The sequence below is a fragment of the Solanum dulcamara genome, chromosome 1 (genome assembly GCF_947179165.1).
Source record: "Solanum dulcamara chromosome 1, daSolDulc1.2, whole genome shotgun sequence".
In the NCBI taxonomy this organism is placed as follows: domain Eukaryota; kingdom Viridiplantae; phylum Streptophyta; class Magnoliopsida; order Solanales; family Solanaceae; genus Solanum; species Solanum dulcamara.
In genome coordinates this window covers 3994691-4010740 of record NC_077237.1, presented here as the reverse complement: position 1 = coordinate 4010740, position 16050 = coordinate 3994691, and the positions used below count along the sequence as shown (strand labels likewise).

At 33.6% G+C, this 16050-nt stretch overlaps 1 protein-coding gene across 1 annotated transcript; it reads right to left on the bottom strand.

Annotated features, from left to right (window-relative positions):
• Nucleotides 1-553: 553 nt before the first annotated feature.
• On the bottom strand, nt 554-11150 carry LOC129898550 (uncharacterized). Its single transcript, XM_055973135.1, has 3 exons — nt 10354-11150; nt 4005-4115; nt 554-1122 (listed from the first exon to the last, which is right to left on the bottom strand). Exons 1-3 carry the CDS (start codon nt 10978-10980, stop codon nt 919-921), a joined length of 942 nt encoding a protein of 313 aa, XP_055829110.1. The 5' UTR covers nt 10981-11150; the 3' UTR covers nt 554-918.
• Between the last annotated feature and the right edge of the window lie 4900 nt (nt 11151-16050).

The following is a 16050-nucleotide window of genomic DNA, read 5'->3' as shown; positions in this document are numbered from 1 at the left end:
TATTATTTTTAATTACATTTATACGCTTCAATAATTCGTAAACCTCAAACATTTTTTTACTTGTGGTTGATGAATTTATTTTATGTGATTAATTTAATTATTTAATAAACGCATGAAAAATACAGACAAATTTTCTTTCAAAATTTAAATAAAAGTATTTAGTTGAAATAATTTATTAGAAGTTTGATATATTCAATTGAAATATGGTTTATCTGGAATTTGAAATGAATTGGGAGAAATGAGAAAATGACAAAATTGGTCTTTTATCTTTAGCAGTAGGTTAAAAGTAGGCTCCAAATGTATCATTTGAGCAGTTTTTGGTCTTTTTAAGTTTGTCAAAAATCAAAGACTATGGGTGGAGAACCAACTAAGAATATGATTTTTTCTAAAATTTACGCAGACCTTATCCCGAACTTGGAAAGAAGAGGTTGTTTATTATAAACCCTTAGATGAAGTAAAAATATTTCAAAGTAGTTCGAGAAACTAAAATAACGGAGTAAAGAAGCCACAAAAACACTAAAGAAAACATGCCGGAGCATTCTTGGCATTGCAATTCCAGAAAATAAATAGATTTTTCCATTTCTCCCACCATGTTTGCATAAACGAAGAAAAAACCAATTGAGAACAAAATTCGACAACTAATGACCCTTTAGCATCAAAACTGCAGGAGATATGATCGATTGTGTTTTCTTAATACACAGTTTCGCTGTCAAATAAACGTGAACAGGAACATCGAGTTTCACCTTTCTCCCCGCCCTCCCTACAGAGATGTTGCTCCCACGAACCGGGAGAAAAGAATCTGAACAAGGATATATGATCACTCAAATATCATGTCAATCTTCAACCATATAAGTGTGTGACCATGCATATCACCCTTTCGTCGTTTAAAGAAATCTTACTGGTCTATAGTGAAAGAAACTAGATTCTGTCATTATTGGTTTCTCGCTGTCCCTTCAAAGCTTGGATTTGATTCACTCCCAACTGTGGAAATCCATCAACAGCTGTATTAGACACGTCGTTTGTTTTTTGATTTGGATCTTGACTAGGTCCTCGCTTGTTCTCAAATAACTTTCCAGTTTTCCCAATTGCAAGAATTAATTCGAGCTGTTTGTGTTGCTGATCCTGTAGATGAATAAATAACAGATAGGAGTCAGGTGAAGACAACTAACACAACTTCTAATTAATTTATTGATGCTTAGATATCATCTATATTAGCTCTATTTTTCATTAATATACATTTTACTGTCAAGATGCCATTTTAAATTTGGCAAGAGAATGCATATGCTAGATTAACACCAAATAAACAACAACATACCCAGTGAAATCACACAACTAGGGTCTGGGAGGGTAGAGTGTATGTAGACTTACCCCTACCTCTTAGAGGTAGACAAGTTGTTTCCGAAGGCCCTTGGCTCAGGTGTAGCAAACCAAAGTAGTAACGGAAAGGAAAAACAACAGTAAACAAGGTGACTACTGACTAATAGGAAAGAAGTGCAATGCATTCAGGAAAGGCACGGTAACTACAGCAAAATAGTGCGATCACCGAAACCTAATACAACAAATGATAACAGATAACACAAGCAAGAAACTACTAAAAAAGGCTAATAATACAACAGATACGGTGCTCCAGACTACTACCAAGCCTAATCCCATTGAAAAGCAAAACAATGCTCCACTGTCTACTAACCTTCTACTCTAATATGCGACCTCCATACCCTACTATCTAAGGTTATGTCTTCAGGAAGCTAAAGTTGGGCCATGTCCATGCTCAAGCTGCCATTTTAAAAAAGCTATTGGGAACACAGTTGAAAATTATGGTCATTAACACTCCATGCTCAAGGCTTTGACCCTCTCCATCGTGTTTGGTATCATATTCGAATTAGAAACTCAACTCTCCTTTCCAATTTCACTCACCTTCCGACAGCAACTACAACAATAAAATAGTCTAATAATAAGAACTAAAATGAAACGAAAAAGAAAGGGAAGAGGTATAAAACCAAGAGCTATTTGAAAACTTATTTCATTTTTAATTTTACAACTGCAATGAACAGATATCATATTGGTTGGTATGCTAGACATATTCCCTTGCACCTTTGATATTCCTAATAAATAGAAACTTTTAATTCATATTATCTTAATCAACTAAAAGAAGGGGTGCAGAAACGAAAACTCTCTTCAATAGCGCTTGTATTCTTCTTTTCTCATTTCCAATAAAAGACTTTTTTTAAGCTTATACAGAGAGATCAAATTATTAGAAAAAGAATGCAAGAACAGAAAGAAGATGGATAAGATTAGAAGATAAGAGAAAGGATGCAAGTCGAATTAGACTTTGGAAGTCAAACAATGAATAGAAAAGCTTCCATTCCAATATTTTCCCACCAAATTGCAAATTACCAGACTCAAAATATACAACAACATACTCAGTGAAATCCCACAAGTAGGATCTACGGAGGGTAGAACGTATGCAGATCTTACCACTACCTCGTGAAGGTAGAGAGGTTTTTTTCGAAAGACTCTCGGCACTCGAAATATATTGTTCCATATTTTAAGCCAAACTATGAACAGATGACCTTTTCAAGTTTGGATTGAGATTCTGCCTGAAATGGAAATCTATACCAGCTTGGGTGCGTGTCTGGAAGATCTTTGAGTAACTCTAGAACTTCTCTTATATTTCTCAAGTTTTCTTCTTCATCTTTCATGTTTATTACGTCAAAGGCACACCTTCACCATATATCAGTTCATTCGAGATCATAGTTACCAACCCAACATCTCTAGAGTTCTGCTATACTAAGACTTACGGTTGAGACATAATATTTATAAGTAAAAGTGTGCTCTCTCTAATAGCTTAAACCTTTGGATAAGATGGCCTAAAACTTCAAGATGGTACCAAAGCAGACAGAGGTCCCGGTTTCAAATCTCACCGCCACCCCAAAGAAAAGGCAAAAAGAAAAATGCTTCATGTGTTTGGCTCAGGAAAAAGAATCAAGCCCACGTGAGGGGGGGTGTTGACACATCATATTAATTAAGTAATTAAAAGAGCTTCCATTTTAAAAAACTATTTCAAAGTATGCTCTTGGTAACAGTTTCAGCTTTTAGATGAGATAGGTAACAAACTTTAATAGGTAAAGAAACCTTGGCCTAACTCAATCCTAAAATGAACCTTGGCCTAAGAGCCCATTTGGATTAGCTTATAAGCTGTTTTCACCTTTTTTGAGTGTTTAACTAGCTAATTTAAAGTCATTTTGTGCTTAAAATAAGCCCCAAAAAATAATTGGGTTTGTTTGACTTAGCTTATCTAAAATAGTTTATAAGCTGAAAACAGTTTATAAGCCAAAAAAATAAGTTGGGTTACCCCTGTTTTTTTTAGCTTAAAATAAGCAGTTTTCAACTTATAAGCAGCTTAAAAAAAGCTTATCCAAACAGGCTCTATAACTCAATCCTAAAAGCTAGCTCATGAGGTGAGGACTTCCCAAGACCAAATAGACCAAATCTACATCCCACAACTGATGTGGGACAACTTAACACCCCAGGAATGTCAACTAAAGCATGGACAACATAATATGGGGGCTCAACATCGAGTAAACCAAGAATTGAGATGGGTCTGCCGCGATACCATGTAAAGAAACAAACATTCGACCTTAATTCAACCCCAAAAGCTAGCTCATAAGGTGAGGATTTTCCAAGAGCAAAATTCACATCTCACAACCGATGCAGAACAACTTAACAATCATCATACAAAAAACAGTGTTGAACATATCATGAGTTGACGTCTAAATGGGTTAACCTTTAGAATCAACCAAAAATGGAGGAATGGACCTAAAAGTATAACCCTCACATCGTATGCTAGACACAACCTAAAAAAAAAGAATTGACTGATGGGAGCATTCTTTTATCATCTTGAAAATGTAAATCCACCAGGGAAAAGTTTCCTATAAAAGAGAATGTCCCTTGGAAATTCGAATAAGCACGTGAATCTTGGAAAAGTAGTTAAAACAACAGTTTACCTGCATTGCCAGCAGAACCTTTTGTATTTCACCAAGCTCCTTCTCCAAACGCTCACCTTGCAATGCCAATGCTCGAGTGGCCTCAGAGTTCTTTTGGGCCAAAGTTGCAGCCTGGATAGAAAGAAAATGGAATCACAAGAAGGCTAGAGTATAAGATAACACACGAAGATAGTATCTGCAAGAAATGACTTGGAAACGACAAGGCTCTCAAGGCTTTAAGCGAAAAGTTAAGAGGCAAAACCCAGATTTTTTCAAGATGAAGTGCATAATTTATCCAAATACAAAAAATACTTGTGACTTGTGAATTTGTTACTTATAAAGTCAACTTGCAATTAAAATTCCGGATTCATTAATTTCAATTAATCGGGCATAAAAAGAATCAATTTGTCGCTCAGAATCAGAAGTGGCAAAAGATAAGGAAGAGGACTCATATACTAGAAGGAGAAACTGTAACACCCCCTAAATGTTATTGATTCATGGATCCTTTCATTCATGAAGTTCAAATGAATTATCAAAGTTTGCTATTTAATTCAAGCATGAAACTTTATGGGTTTTTCATATCATGATTCCAAATGCATAGATTATTAAATATTTGAAGTTTAATTACCTATCTTATATTAACTTATATTGGCTTTTAAATGCATTAAATTGTTGATTTATCAAAAGTCTTTATATGAAGGCATGAAAAGGTTTTGATCATGTTCTCTCATGACTAAAGTATTTGATCATAATTATATTCTCTCATGCCTAAAGTATTTTGATCATGTTCTCTCATGTCTAAAGTAATTTGGGCATAACTTTTTATAGAATAGTCCAAATTAGGTTATTCAAATTTCTGAGTAACCAAAACGATATTACCTACAACTTTCAGGAAGACCATATCTCAAGATTCGGAGGGTAGGTAGGTCAAATAAATTAATTCTTTCAAGACATAGTGCTGTGACGGAATCGAGTGTTTGTAGAAGAAAAATCATATCTCACGATAAGATGCTTCAAATTAGTTGATTATTGAACGACATGAAACTAGACTTCTAGATCTACAATTCTTATGAAGAGACGAAATCCTAATGAGGAATTCATCTTGTTCAAACGCAGCTCCGAAAAATGGTATTCCGTTAAAAGAGAGTTCATCTCACCTACCATGGAAAGATCTAGAACCATTTGACATCATCCATAACATCAAAATTCTCCATTGAATTTTCAAGATTTTTATTTATGGTTAGGTCCCTCCTCCACACCTATAAATACCCACCTTATTTCCTCATTTTATTCATCAAGCTTTCTCAAGCAACTCTTCTCTCCATACACTTCTTCACTCATTCTCAAATATAGTTTTAGTTTTAGTAGTATAGAAATACTATTCCGGTGATTCTTATACTCCGGGTAGTACACAAAACACTCCGGCGAGGAAAAAAGGCTAGGGGTTCAAAAGTGTTCCGATTCGGAGTAAAGCTTCGGATTTAAGGTATGTAAGGCTATTCATAGCATTGGATTGAGTTCGTCCATGCGCCCAATATCTAAATTCATCGAAATTGAGTTATAGTTGTGTTTTACCCTAATTCTTGAATTCTAAATGAGTTAATTTTTCTTCTATTGAATTAGATATATTTATGCATTGAGATTATTATTATTTTTACCTCTCATATTATTAGAATTATTATTCGTGGTTACTTTCCCATGAACCCTAATTGATTTGATGTCCATGAATATTTTTACGCGTGTATGAGTAAAGATGTTGGCTATTAATATATTCATTGACAAAAATAGTGATTTGAATTAATACTATATATGTATTTTATTGAGTTTTGAAAGAGCAAAAGAATTGAGTTTAAATGAATTTGATTCTGTGGATTAAATGATATTTTGAGCAAGATGTTTTGATGAGATATAAATGATGTTTTTGAAGTATAATGATTGATGAAGAGGTAATGAGATGAGTTTGATGATTTAAATTAAAGTCCAATGAGACTAAATGATGAGGTTAATATGAGCATATATTTTGGGAGTAGTATTGAGCACCGAGTTGGGTAAGAGTTTAATTGACTCAAACCCCAGAATTACGTAGCCAGCGTAGGATGGAGGCTATGCCTCTTAAGTCCCAAAAAGAGGACTTTGATGATTGGATCCAAGATGGTGATGTCCTTTACCCTGGCAAGGTATTGGATGGATGTGGCAACGACATCGCTTCGTTGTATCATCACTAGCTCATAAGTGATGGTTGCCGGTTAGAGAAACTCTCAACTGAGTAAGCATTGCTTATTATTATTATTATTATTTTTAAACTTGCATTACATATTGATGTTGCGATGATGTTGAATTCTGAGCCGAGTCTTCCTGAGAGGAGTTCTTGATATCTGTTCGTACTTTTCTGCCATTTTACATACTCGTACATTCCATGTACTGACGTCATTCGACCTGCATCATTTTATGATGCAGATACGGGTGTTAGAGATCCTCAACAGGCGCATCGTTGAAGATCATTTCTTTCCAGCTATTTGGTGAGTCCTTCTTGTATTCGGAGGAACTCCTTATCTTTTTTTTTTGTTGAGTGTGATGTTTCTTTTGAGGTAGTCATGAACATGTCATTGGCACCATCTGATAGTGTTAGAGGCTTCATAGACAGAGTTTGATGATGTAATTGGAGTAGTTCTCCTTTGATGTTGATGGCGAGCCCACATAAGTATTCTTATTTTCACTTAAGTCTTCCGCTGATGAACGAATGAGTGATGAAACCAAGTGGTTCTTTCGGATGTCAGAGATGGTTTCTGAGTGCCGGTCACGCCTAGGGTACCCTCTCGGGGTGTGACAGAAACATTAGCTAAAAGAGAAAAAATAAGAAGAAATAAGTCAAAAGTAGTAGAGACATAATAGTAGAAGTAGTAATTATGCACTGTCCTAGTGCAAGTTCTTCTATAAAATCTCCAATTACTTGTAACCAAAATAATAGTAGAAGAAAAGGTGTGACATATACTAGAAGAGAAAGAAGACATTGACGACAAGAGACTGCTGAAATGTACATGGAAAGGAGTCCTAATACTCAAATAGCAAAAAGGCCCTATATTTCCTCCTCTCTTTTTTCCCCTTTTAAAGCTAGATTCAAAAAAAAGTGACTACTTCTTTATAGATCATTTTGCGCCTTTGCACCTCATCCTCTAAAGAGAGGATCTCTACAGCACATCACCTAACCATCCAAGGTAGGCACAAAACTTGCCTTTCTGAGGGAGTTTTATCTCTCTCTTACATGCAAGGCGACCGTGTTTGGGAATAACATCAGAGTATAGTTTGGGATACCCCTCAATAAGTTGTCTGTACTTGATGTGGTCGAGTATGTGAATTCTCAATATACGTTCCACTCAAAAATTTAAACGAGACAACTCTTAGCGAAAGGGGAAAAAGAGAGGTTAAGTTGTTATCATGATAAAGCACAGAATCCTTGTTACGGCTTTGCAACTAGCATATGCCAAGTCACTGTATCAGTTATTTTCTCAGGTTTTAAGTTTTCCAAGTCCACTCTGGTGTTCAGGTAGTTGTTGGTCCTACTTTATAGAAGTGAGATGTACTAATAATACAAATGATTGTTTCACCTAATAATGTGATGGTTTACAAGTTCGTTCAGTAAGCAAAAAGCAATACATTACCTTTTCTAAGGGAAGTTGAGTATTCAAACAAACAGAAATACAAATGATTTACAAGTAAGTTTTAAGCAAAAGACAGACAGACGATGAGGTCAACTTTTGATTGTCGTGGCAAAGATAATGAAGATTTCATACATAAGCTTTTGGTGATGGACTTGGAGATTAAGTGGGATAGAGAAAGAAGACCCTTTATGACCGACCGAGGATTAGGTGGGGGGGGGGCCTAACTCCCGCCCTTTCGCGGGAGATGGGGAAGAAGTTGACTGGTTTAGGGCCTGGAGTAGTAGCGGGGATGTGAACAATATGTGGGACATGACAGCTAGTTGCATTTGAAAAGCAGCTGCCGAGGTTCTAGGGGTATCGAGAGGAATCTTTGGTGGTCGTCAAGGAGATTGGTGGTGTAATGGAGAAGTACAACGCAAAGTGAAAGCCAAGAAGGTTGCCTATACGGAGTGGTTGGAGTGCATTAGAGTGCATGGATGAGGATGGGGAGAGCAACCGGGCCCGATGAGATTTCGGTGGACTTTTGGAAGAGCACTGACAAGGCAGGTTTGAAGTGGTTGACTAAGTTGTTTAATGTTATTTTGAAGACTGCTAAGATGCCCGATGAATGGAAGTGGAGTACTATGGTTCCATTGTACAAGAACAAGGGGATATTCAAAACTGTAATAATTACAGGGGTATCAAATTGCTAAGCCACATTATAAAGATTTAGGAGAGAGTGGTGGAGATGAGGGTGAGGAGAGGAGTGTCAATCTCAGAGAACCAGTTCGAATTCATGCCGGAGTGGTCGACTACTGAAGCAATCCATCTTATACAGAGACTGGTGGAGAAATTTAGAGGAAAAAAAAGGGATCTCCATATGGTATTCATTGACCTTAAAAAGCCTTATGACAGTTCCGACAGATGTTCTCTGGAGGTGTCTGGAGGCTAAAGGTGTCTCGATGGTGTATATTAGGGCGATAAAGGACATGTATATTGGAGCCAAGACTCGGGTTAGGACGGTGGGAGATGACTCAGAGCATTTTCCTGTTGAGATGGGACTACATCAGGGATCTGTGCTGAGTCCTTTTCTCTTTGCCTTAGTGATGGATGAGCTGATACGGTCTATTCAGGAGGAGGTTCCATGGTGTATGCTTTTTGCGAACGACATAGTTTGGATTGATGAGACTCGGGACAGAGTTAACGATAGGTTGGAGGTTTGGAGACAAACGCTGGAGTTCCAAGGGTTTCAGATTGAGCAGGACCAAAACAGAATACTTGGAGTGCAAATTTAGTGTTGCGATGGAGGAAGAGGGCATGGAAGTGAGGCTTGCCACTCAACCTCTCCCCAAGACAGAAAGCTTTAAATATCTTGGATCCATCATCAAAGTAGTAGGGACATCGATGATGATGTCACGCACCGCATTGGGGCAACATAGATGAAATGAAGGCTTGCCTCTGGAGTTCTGTGTGATAAGAAAGTACCACCTAGACTTAAAGGCAAGTTTTATAGAACGGTGGTTAGACTAGCATTGTTATATGGAGTGAAGTGCTGGCCAGTAAAGAATTTTCAAGTTCAGAAGATGCATGTGGCAGAGATGAGGATGCTGAGATGGATGTGCGGACAAACTAGGAGTGATAAAATCAGGAATGAGGTTATTCGAAAGAAGGTGGGAGTAGCATATGTGGCAGACAAAACGAGAGAAGCGAGACTGAGATGGTTTGGGCATGTTAAGAGGAAGGGTGTCGACGCCCCAATTAGGAGGTGCAAGCAGTTGGAGTTGGGGGTTATGCGGAGAGGCAGGGGTAGATCGAAAAAGTATTGGAGAAAGGTGATTAGACAAGATAGACATGACCTTAAATAGAAAGGAGTGAAGGTTGCAGATTAGGATAGAAGGCAAGCAGGGATAGAATGGTGTCTGGCCGTGTGCCGGTTTAGGGTGGTCGTAGGTCTAGGCGTGCCTTTATAGTTGTGTTGTTATTGAGTTTGACTATCACATTATCACATTACTTTGCTATTGTTATTGTTCTTGTCATGTAAAATTTGCATCGCTTTTCATTTTTTGTGTCATTATGCTATATATATTGTTTTTCTATTTTACTTGGGACTGTGACTTTTGAGCTGAGGGTTTTTCGAAAACAGCCTCTCTATCTCCATGAGGTAGTGGTAAGGTTTGAGTACATCCTACCCTCCCCAGACCCCACTTGTGGAATTTCACTAGGTATGTTGTTGTTGTTGATAAGATTATCATATCATCCAAGATCAAAGCAAAGAACTTTATGAGTTTCAGGTTAACTTATTCAAATTTTATGAATTATATTAAATAGAAACATTGAAATGTAGTTTTCTAAACTTTTTTTTCCAAATAATCTCCAATCTGCTAGTATGGTTTTCTGATTCATTTTTCTACAAATCTGTAAATTAGTCACTTCTAACATTTAGATCCAACCAAAACATCCACCTTTAAATCAAGTATCCACAAACTTCTTTGCACTTCAGAATCGATAAGCAATGAATCATGCGATCATCTATTGATCATTCAAACTTCGAATAAGAGAACTTTCTAGCACGCATGCGATGCTTATTAGAGATGACATCAAGGAAACAGCATCACCATCCTCTATTTATACTACTGCATTCACAAAGATTAATATGTTTTAATGATTAACAGATAAATGAAACTTGCTTAAATCCATTTCACCTCATCATATGCTTAAACTAACAATATTACCTCAATAATAGGATCTTTGAGTGTCTTTCTTGTAACCCGAAATCGAATTCCCAGCTTCTCAAGCTGTCTCAATAGAACCTGAATAATTGTAGCTGAACTCCTCAAATCTTCCTCTACCTTCTCAATTCTTTCCAACAAATTAACCCCTTTTAAACCACTCCCATACCTGGAAAAATTACTCAAGCAAATCCTTCTCCATTGCCTTCTCCTAATCATAGAACCAATAATCACTCCAACAACCAACACAACACACTGTGCAGCTAATACCCTATTCCCCAACCACTTCATAGACCCCAAAAACCAAGAATTCACAGCAAAACCAATAGCTACCACAGCTGAAGATAACAAACACAAAAACTCAAGAATCGAAAGGAACCCATCAAAATTAAACTCATACTCAGCTGAAACTTGACCATTTACAGTATCCTCTGAATCAAAGCTCTTAACTTTCCATTGATGACATTGCAAAAACTCAATTTTGTGCAAATGGAGTTTTTTTGTACGGAAAATTAAAGGGGTTTTCAAGGGTTTTAGATGTAATGGGGTTAAAATTTTTGGGTTCTTGACGTAAAACGAATTGATACGAGAGTGTGGAGTTGTGAAAAGATTCTGGGCTACGATTGACATACTTTGGGGTTCCAAGAACTTCCCAAAAACTGATTTTTTTTTAATATTTTGGTATTTTAACTTTCAAGATTGATGAATACATAGCTATGGAAGAAACCCAATTGAGAAAATTAACTAAATTCAGGTAGATGAGGAGACAGTAATCTGAGAATACGAGGATGTTAATTTACGCCATTAGTGCATGTTAGTTTTTATTAGTGATTTTAGAGGTTTAAAATGCGCCTGAAATATGAAATGTTTCATTGTCATCCCAATTATTAAAGTCAAAAGACATTATAGTACCTTTAACTTTCTTAATTAGCCAATATAATCCCCAAAACTTCGATTTTTGCACCCAAAAAAATGTCCTAAAAATATACCACTAACTTTAAAAAAATCAAATAGAAAACTTTTTAAATTTACTTAGATATCTTGATTTCGAGTTGTGGTTAATAATAACCTTCGATAAGGAGTGATTTACTCTCCCCTCCTAGAGTAAGACTTTTTAACTCCAATTCAAATTAATCAAACTCTAAAGCAGATATCAAACATCAAATGAGAAATAGAGAAAAAACTTCTCCTAATATATTTGGTTGAAAAAAGTTTTTTTTGATAACTTTTTCATTTTTAAAAAAAAAAAATTGGAAGTCATTTTAAAAAAATAAATGTCACCTAGTCTTCCACTTCTCGATTTAGTTATCTTCTTGCTACTAACGACCCTAAAAAAAAAGAAATTATTATAAAAACTCAAATCGAATACTCTAATCTAATAACAAGAAATGAGAATAAAAAATGGCTAAAGGCATAAGTGACCTTCTAAATTTGTTTGCATTTTTTATTTTGACACATTACTTAAAGCTTGTTTTTATTGAACATTTATATTATTTAAAAATGAGTTTTAACTAATATAATCTCTATTCTCTTAAACCCCCCCCCCCCCTCCCTTTTCATTACATTCTTATAACTGGGGGTGGACGCTTGAATAAGATTTAAAATTTTGATTTTTTGAATTTCGAATTGAAAAAATTACAATTCAAATAAGTCTAAATTAAATTAGATTTTTACGTTCGATTTTCGAGTAATTAATTTGGATATTTAGAATTTTTGACTTTTGAGTCTCTAAAGCCACACAATACAATTAATAGTCTCATTCACCTAATATGTTGCTCCTTAAAAATTATAACTTTGTATCGTTAATAACGATTGAGGTCATTCTAACACTCATATTGATATGCGTAGGATTAAATATAAGGTATAAAAAAATTAAATTGTGAATTGGCCCAAACTATGTCCACCCTTACTTATGGTATTCCACTTAACAAGAAGGATCTCTTGAGTTTCTTAATTAACATTGACCAAAAACTACTTCTGTTAACATACACAACTATGACTTAATCATGATTAGTTAATATATAGTTTGACTATATTTAATCACTTACACCTAAATCTTTGACAGATTTTAGGCATACAACAACTTACTTTATTGGATCACATAATTTTATTTTATTAATGGATGTATTTTATTAGGGCAACGTACAAGAACATGCAAGCTAAGTAACACATATTTCTATATAATTTATGCAGCTATTACTTATGCGGACAATAAAATAACAACTATATAATATATCGTGTATTGCTAAACTTATACAAGTATCAAAAGGTTGCTAAGCATCGTATCACTAATATGAGATTTTATGCAAGTATTATAACTTTTTATATATGTAATCGAACAGACCCTCAGGTGTATAACATTATTTCTTATCCCAAACACTATTTTTTGTAACAAATAAAGAATTTTGTGTCAATACATTATATTTAGTGACAAGAATATAATATGAGTGTTTATAACTAACGCTTTATATAAATATCGTTTAAGACTTTAGCGGCTCTGAATACAAAAACATTAACTCAACTTTTAACGGTTGTCATAGATGAGTCATTTCTAATAATTTGATGACATATTAGAGCTTTTCCTTAAATAAAATGACAATTTTATTGTATCACTCTTTGAATGTATAAAATATAATATTTTGGGAAATACATTTTAAGAAATAAATATAGTTAATATAAATTAGAAACAAAGAGGCAAATTATCTTGTAGTTTTTCAAATGTGAAAGAAATGTTAGTTTCACTTTATATTTTGTTCTCCCACAAGTTATCATATTAATAGATTTAATGAACGTGAAATCACCGTCAAGAATTGTGATGGATGAAATGATGAATAAGTTTTCTTTATTCATAACTATAGATTTCGAGTTCGAACTTTCAAAAGTAAAATAATAAAAATACTATCAGTTGATATTAGTTAGCTTAACAAATATCATATGATTACTTGTTTAAGAAAATGTAATTATCAGATTAATTCTTAGTTTTGATAATCAATCAATTGATTTAGTAAAATTTTCTAATTTGGGAAGATATAATCATATATGATTTATTTTCTCAGCAAATTTAAGCTATGTTGATTAGGAAAAAAATTCTAGTTTTTTCTGAGGTACGAAAAGAAAAAAGACAAATACCTTATATATAACAAATCTAGAAAATGATGTACCGTCTCTTTCCCAATTTATGTGTAATCAAAATTGGAATTTCGGGAGTCAGATTTTTTAATTTTAATTTGTGATTTTGGATATAGAATCTTTATGTTTTTTGAATTCAAATTTATATATTTGAAAATTACATAAAAAAGGTATTATAAATCACAATAATAACTATTTAAAAAGCACATGAGAAAATTACGAAATCGAAGGAAATTTGAACTATGAGACGTAAATTGAGAGAAAGAGTAATATGTTTTGTGGGTGAGCACCCAAGAGTATGACTGTAGTCAATGAAATGAGTTAAGAACCATGAATTTTGAGATTTAAATTTCAACAGAGACAAAAATATTATAAATAACAAAATTGTTTAGTTCATATTATTTATAATAAAATATCGTAAAATTAATCGAGATATGTATAAATTAATCAATAAATATTGAGACCTTTACAATGATTGAAAGGCCAAATATTTTAAGAGGGTCGTTGGAATGAGAGATTCCTGGAATTATTCCATTTATGAGGACATATGACTCAACTGGTCCAAAAGACTTATCAACCACAAAGATACCTTATCAATCTTTATGAATTTTTTCACATAATATTGTTAATAAATAATTAATTTTTCAACAATATTGCCTTCAATGATTAGACATTGGATAAATCTTCTTTATATATATGCCTTGCAAATTTTCATGCTAATTTTGACCCATTCTTGGGGTGTGAAGGTTTGTACTATAGTAAAGCAGGGGAAGTTTTCGTGGAATTCGATTAAATTTGAATTCTTATTTTATAATTAAAGGAAAAGTAATTTTATACCCAGAATTTGTGACCAACTTATGTTCTCCAATCTCACTTTCTTTACATTGTCCATAAAATTATTTTATATATTTAAAAAGTTTCACAATAAATATAAGATTGAGATAAAAAATATTATATTTTTAAAAACTCACATCAATGCGATAGGTTCACCCTACCTAACTCTCCACAAATTTTATGGAACCAATTGTTACAACGACGCAATACATTTAATCAATTAAATGTTTAGCTCAATGAAAAAGATAAGAGACAGAAAAGGTGGACATTAGCCACACTTCATTAACAAACTATTTTTCTTTGGTTTTTCACTTAAATATTTCGTGTTCGCGTTAAAATTTGATTAATTCAAACTTGTCTTGTAAAGTTTTACTTTGGAATTTTTTTTTTTTTTTTTATCAAAAGGCAATAACAACCTCATAGAGCTCAAATCCAAATTTTTAGGATATAAGATATATACTTGTATGTCAATCATTACTTTTAATGATATTTCCATAACAATAGGTATCTTATATTTTTTGGTGTAAGGTTCAATTATTGGATTAATAACATTTTAGTCCCTCATTTATAGATAGATTTTGATCTTAATTCTTGTGACGTTTGAAGTTTATTTAGCATACAAATACTTGTAATCTCCATTTTTAATTACTTTATATTTAAGAATGATATAATTTTAAGAAATAATTTAAATATGACATAATACTATTTCTTATATAATGAATGAGTGAGAATGCTATTAGAGATAAGCACAGAAACAAAATTATACAAGATAAGATGAAAGTGACCTCCGTGGAGGACAAGATGAGAGCTGCAAAATTGAGATAATTCAAACATATGACGAGAAAATGCACAAATATCCGTGAGAGGTTGACTATAATGGATATAAGGAGAGATATGGGTAGACTAAAGAAGTCTTAACAGGGAGCGATGCTTATACAAGACATGACACTCTTGTAACTTACCGAGATCGGAAGATATGTAGGTTGAAAATTATGATATAAGATTAGTAGGTAGCCAAACATGTTTTCCTTTTTCAATTTTATCAGTATTACTATTCTACTATCTTATTCTTTAATTTTAATATTGTCTGTTGTTTTTTCCTTTGCTTTAGTAATTATATTACTTGTTGTTGTTATTGTTCTCTTCCTCGTTTTATACTTTACATAATTGAATGTTTGATATGTTTTACTTGAATCGATGGTTTATTAGAAACGACATCTCTACGTTTACAAGAGAGGAATAATGTTGCATACACACTCTTCACAGATTTCATTTATAGAATTATGCGAAATTTATTGTTGTTATTATTTTTTATATAAAAATGAAAAATATTCAATTTAATTGATTAATATTCAATTTAATTGATTAAAATATTATTAAAATTAAAATTCATATTTATCAATAGTTGAGGTACTAAAAGAACAATTATCACAAATCAGAAATGAAAAGACAACACAAAAACAAATTTTTGTATCAGTGTTTAACAAAAAATACCAATCTTTACCCCAATTTTACAACTTATTTACCAAAATGCCCCTCAGTACCAGCTCTACACCTACTCACCAATCACCATAATCTACACCTACTCACCAATCACCATAATATCACTTGGAAAATATAAAAAATACTCCGATACATTAAACTTTAACGCAATTTAGAAAAAGTAGAATCATATATATTTATTATACTTAATTTTACTCATATTTTTGCAAGAGTGTTTTTACAAGTGATCTTCTA

Bases quoted from the DNA above. Each gene is read 5' to 3' on its own strand.
- LOC129898550 (XM_055973135.1), bottom strand. From the start codon at position 10,980: ATGTCAATCGTAGCCCAGAATCTTTTCACAACTCCACACTCTCGTATC. The intron at 4,116-10,353 runs GTAATATTGTTA...CTTTCTATCCAG, and splicing joins TCAAAGATCCTATTATTGAG to GCTGCAACTTTGGCCCAAAA. The intron at 1,123-4,004 runs GTAAACTGTTGT...ATTCATCTACAG, and splicing joins AGGTTCTGCTGGCAATGCAG to GATCAGCAACACAAACAGCT.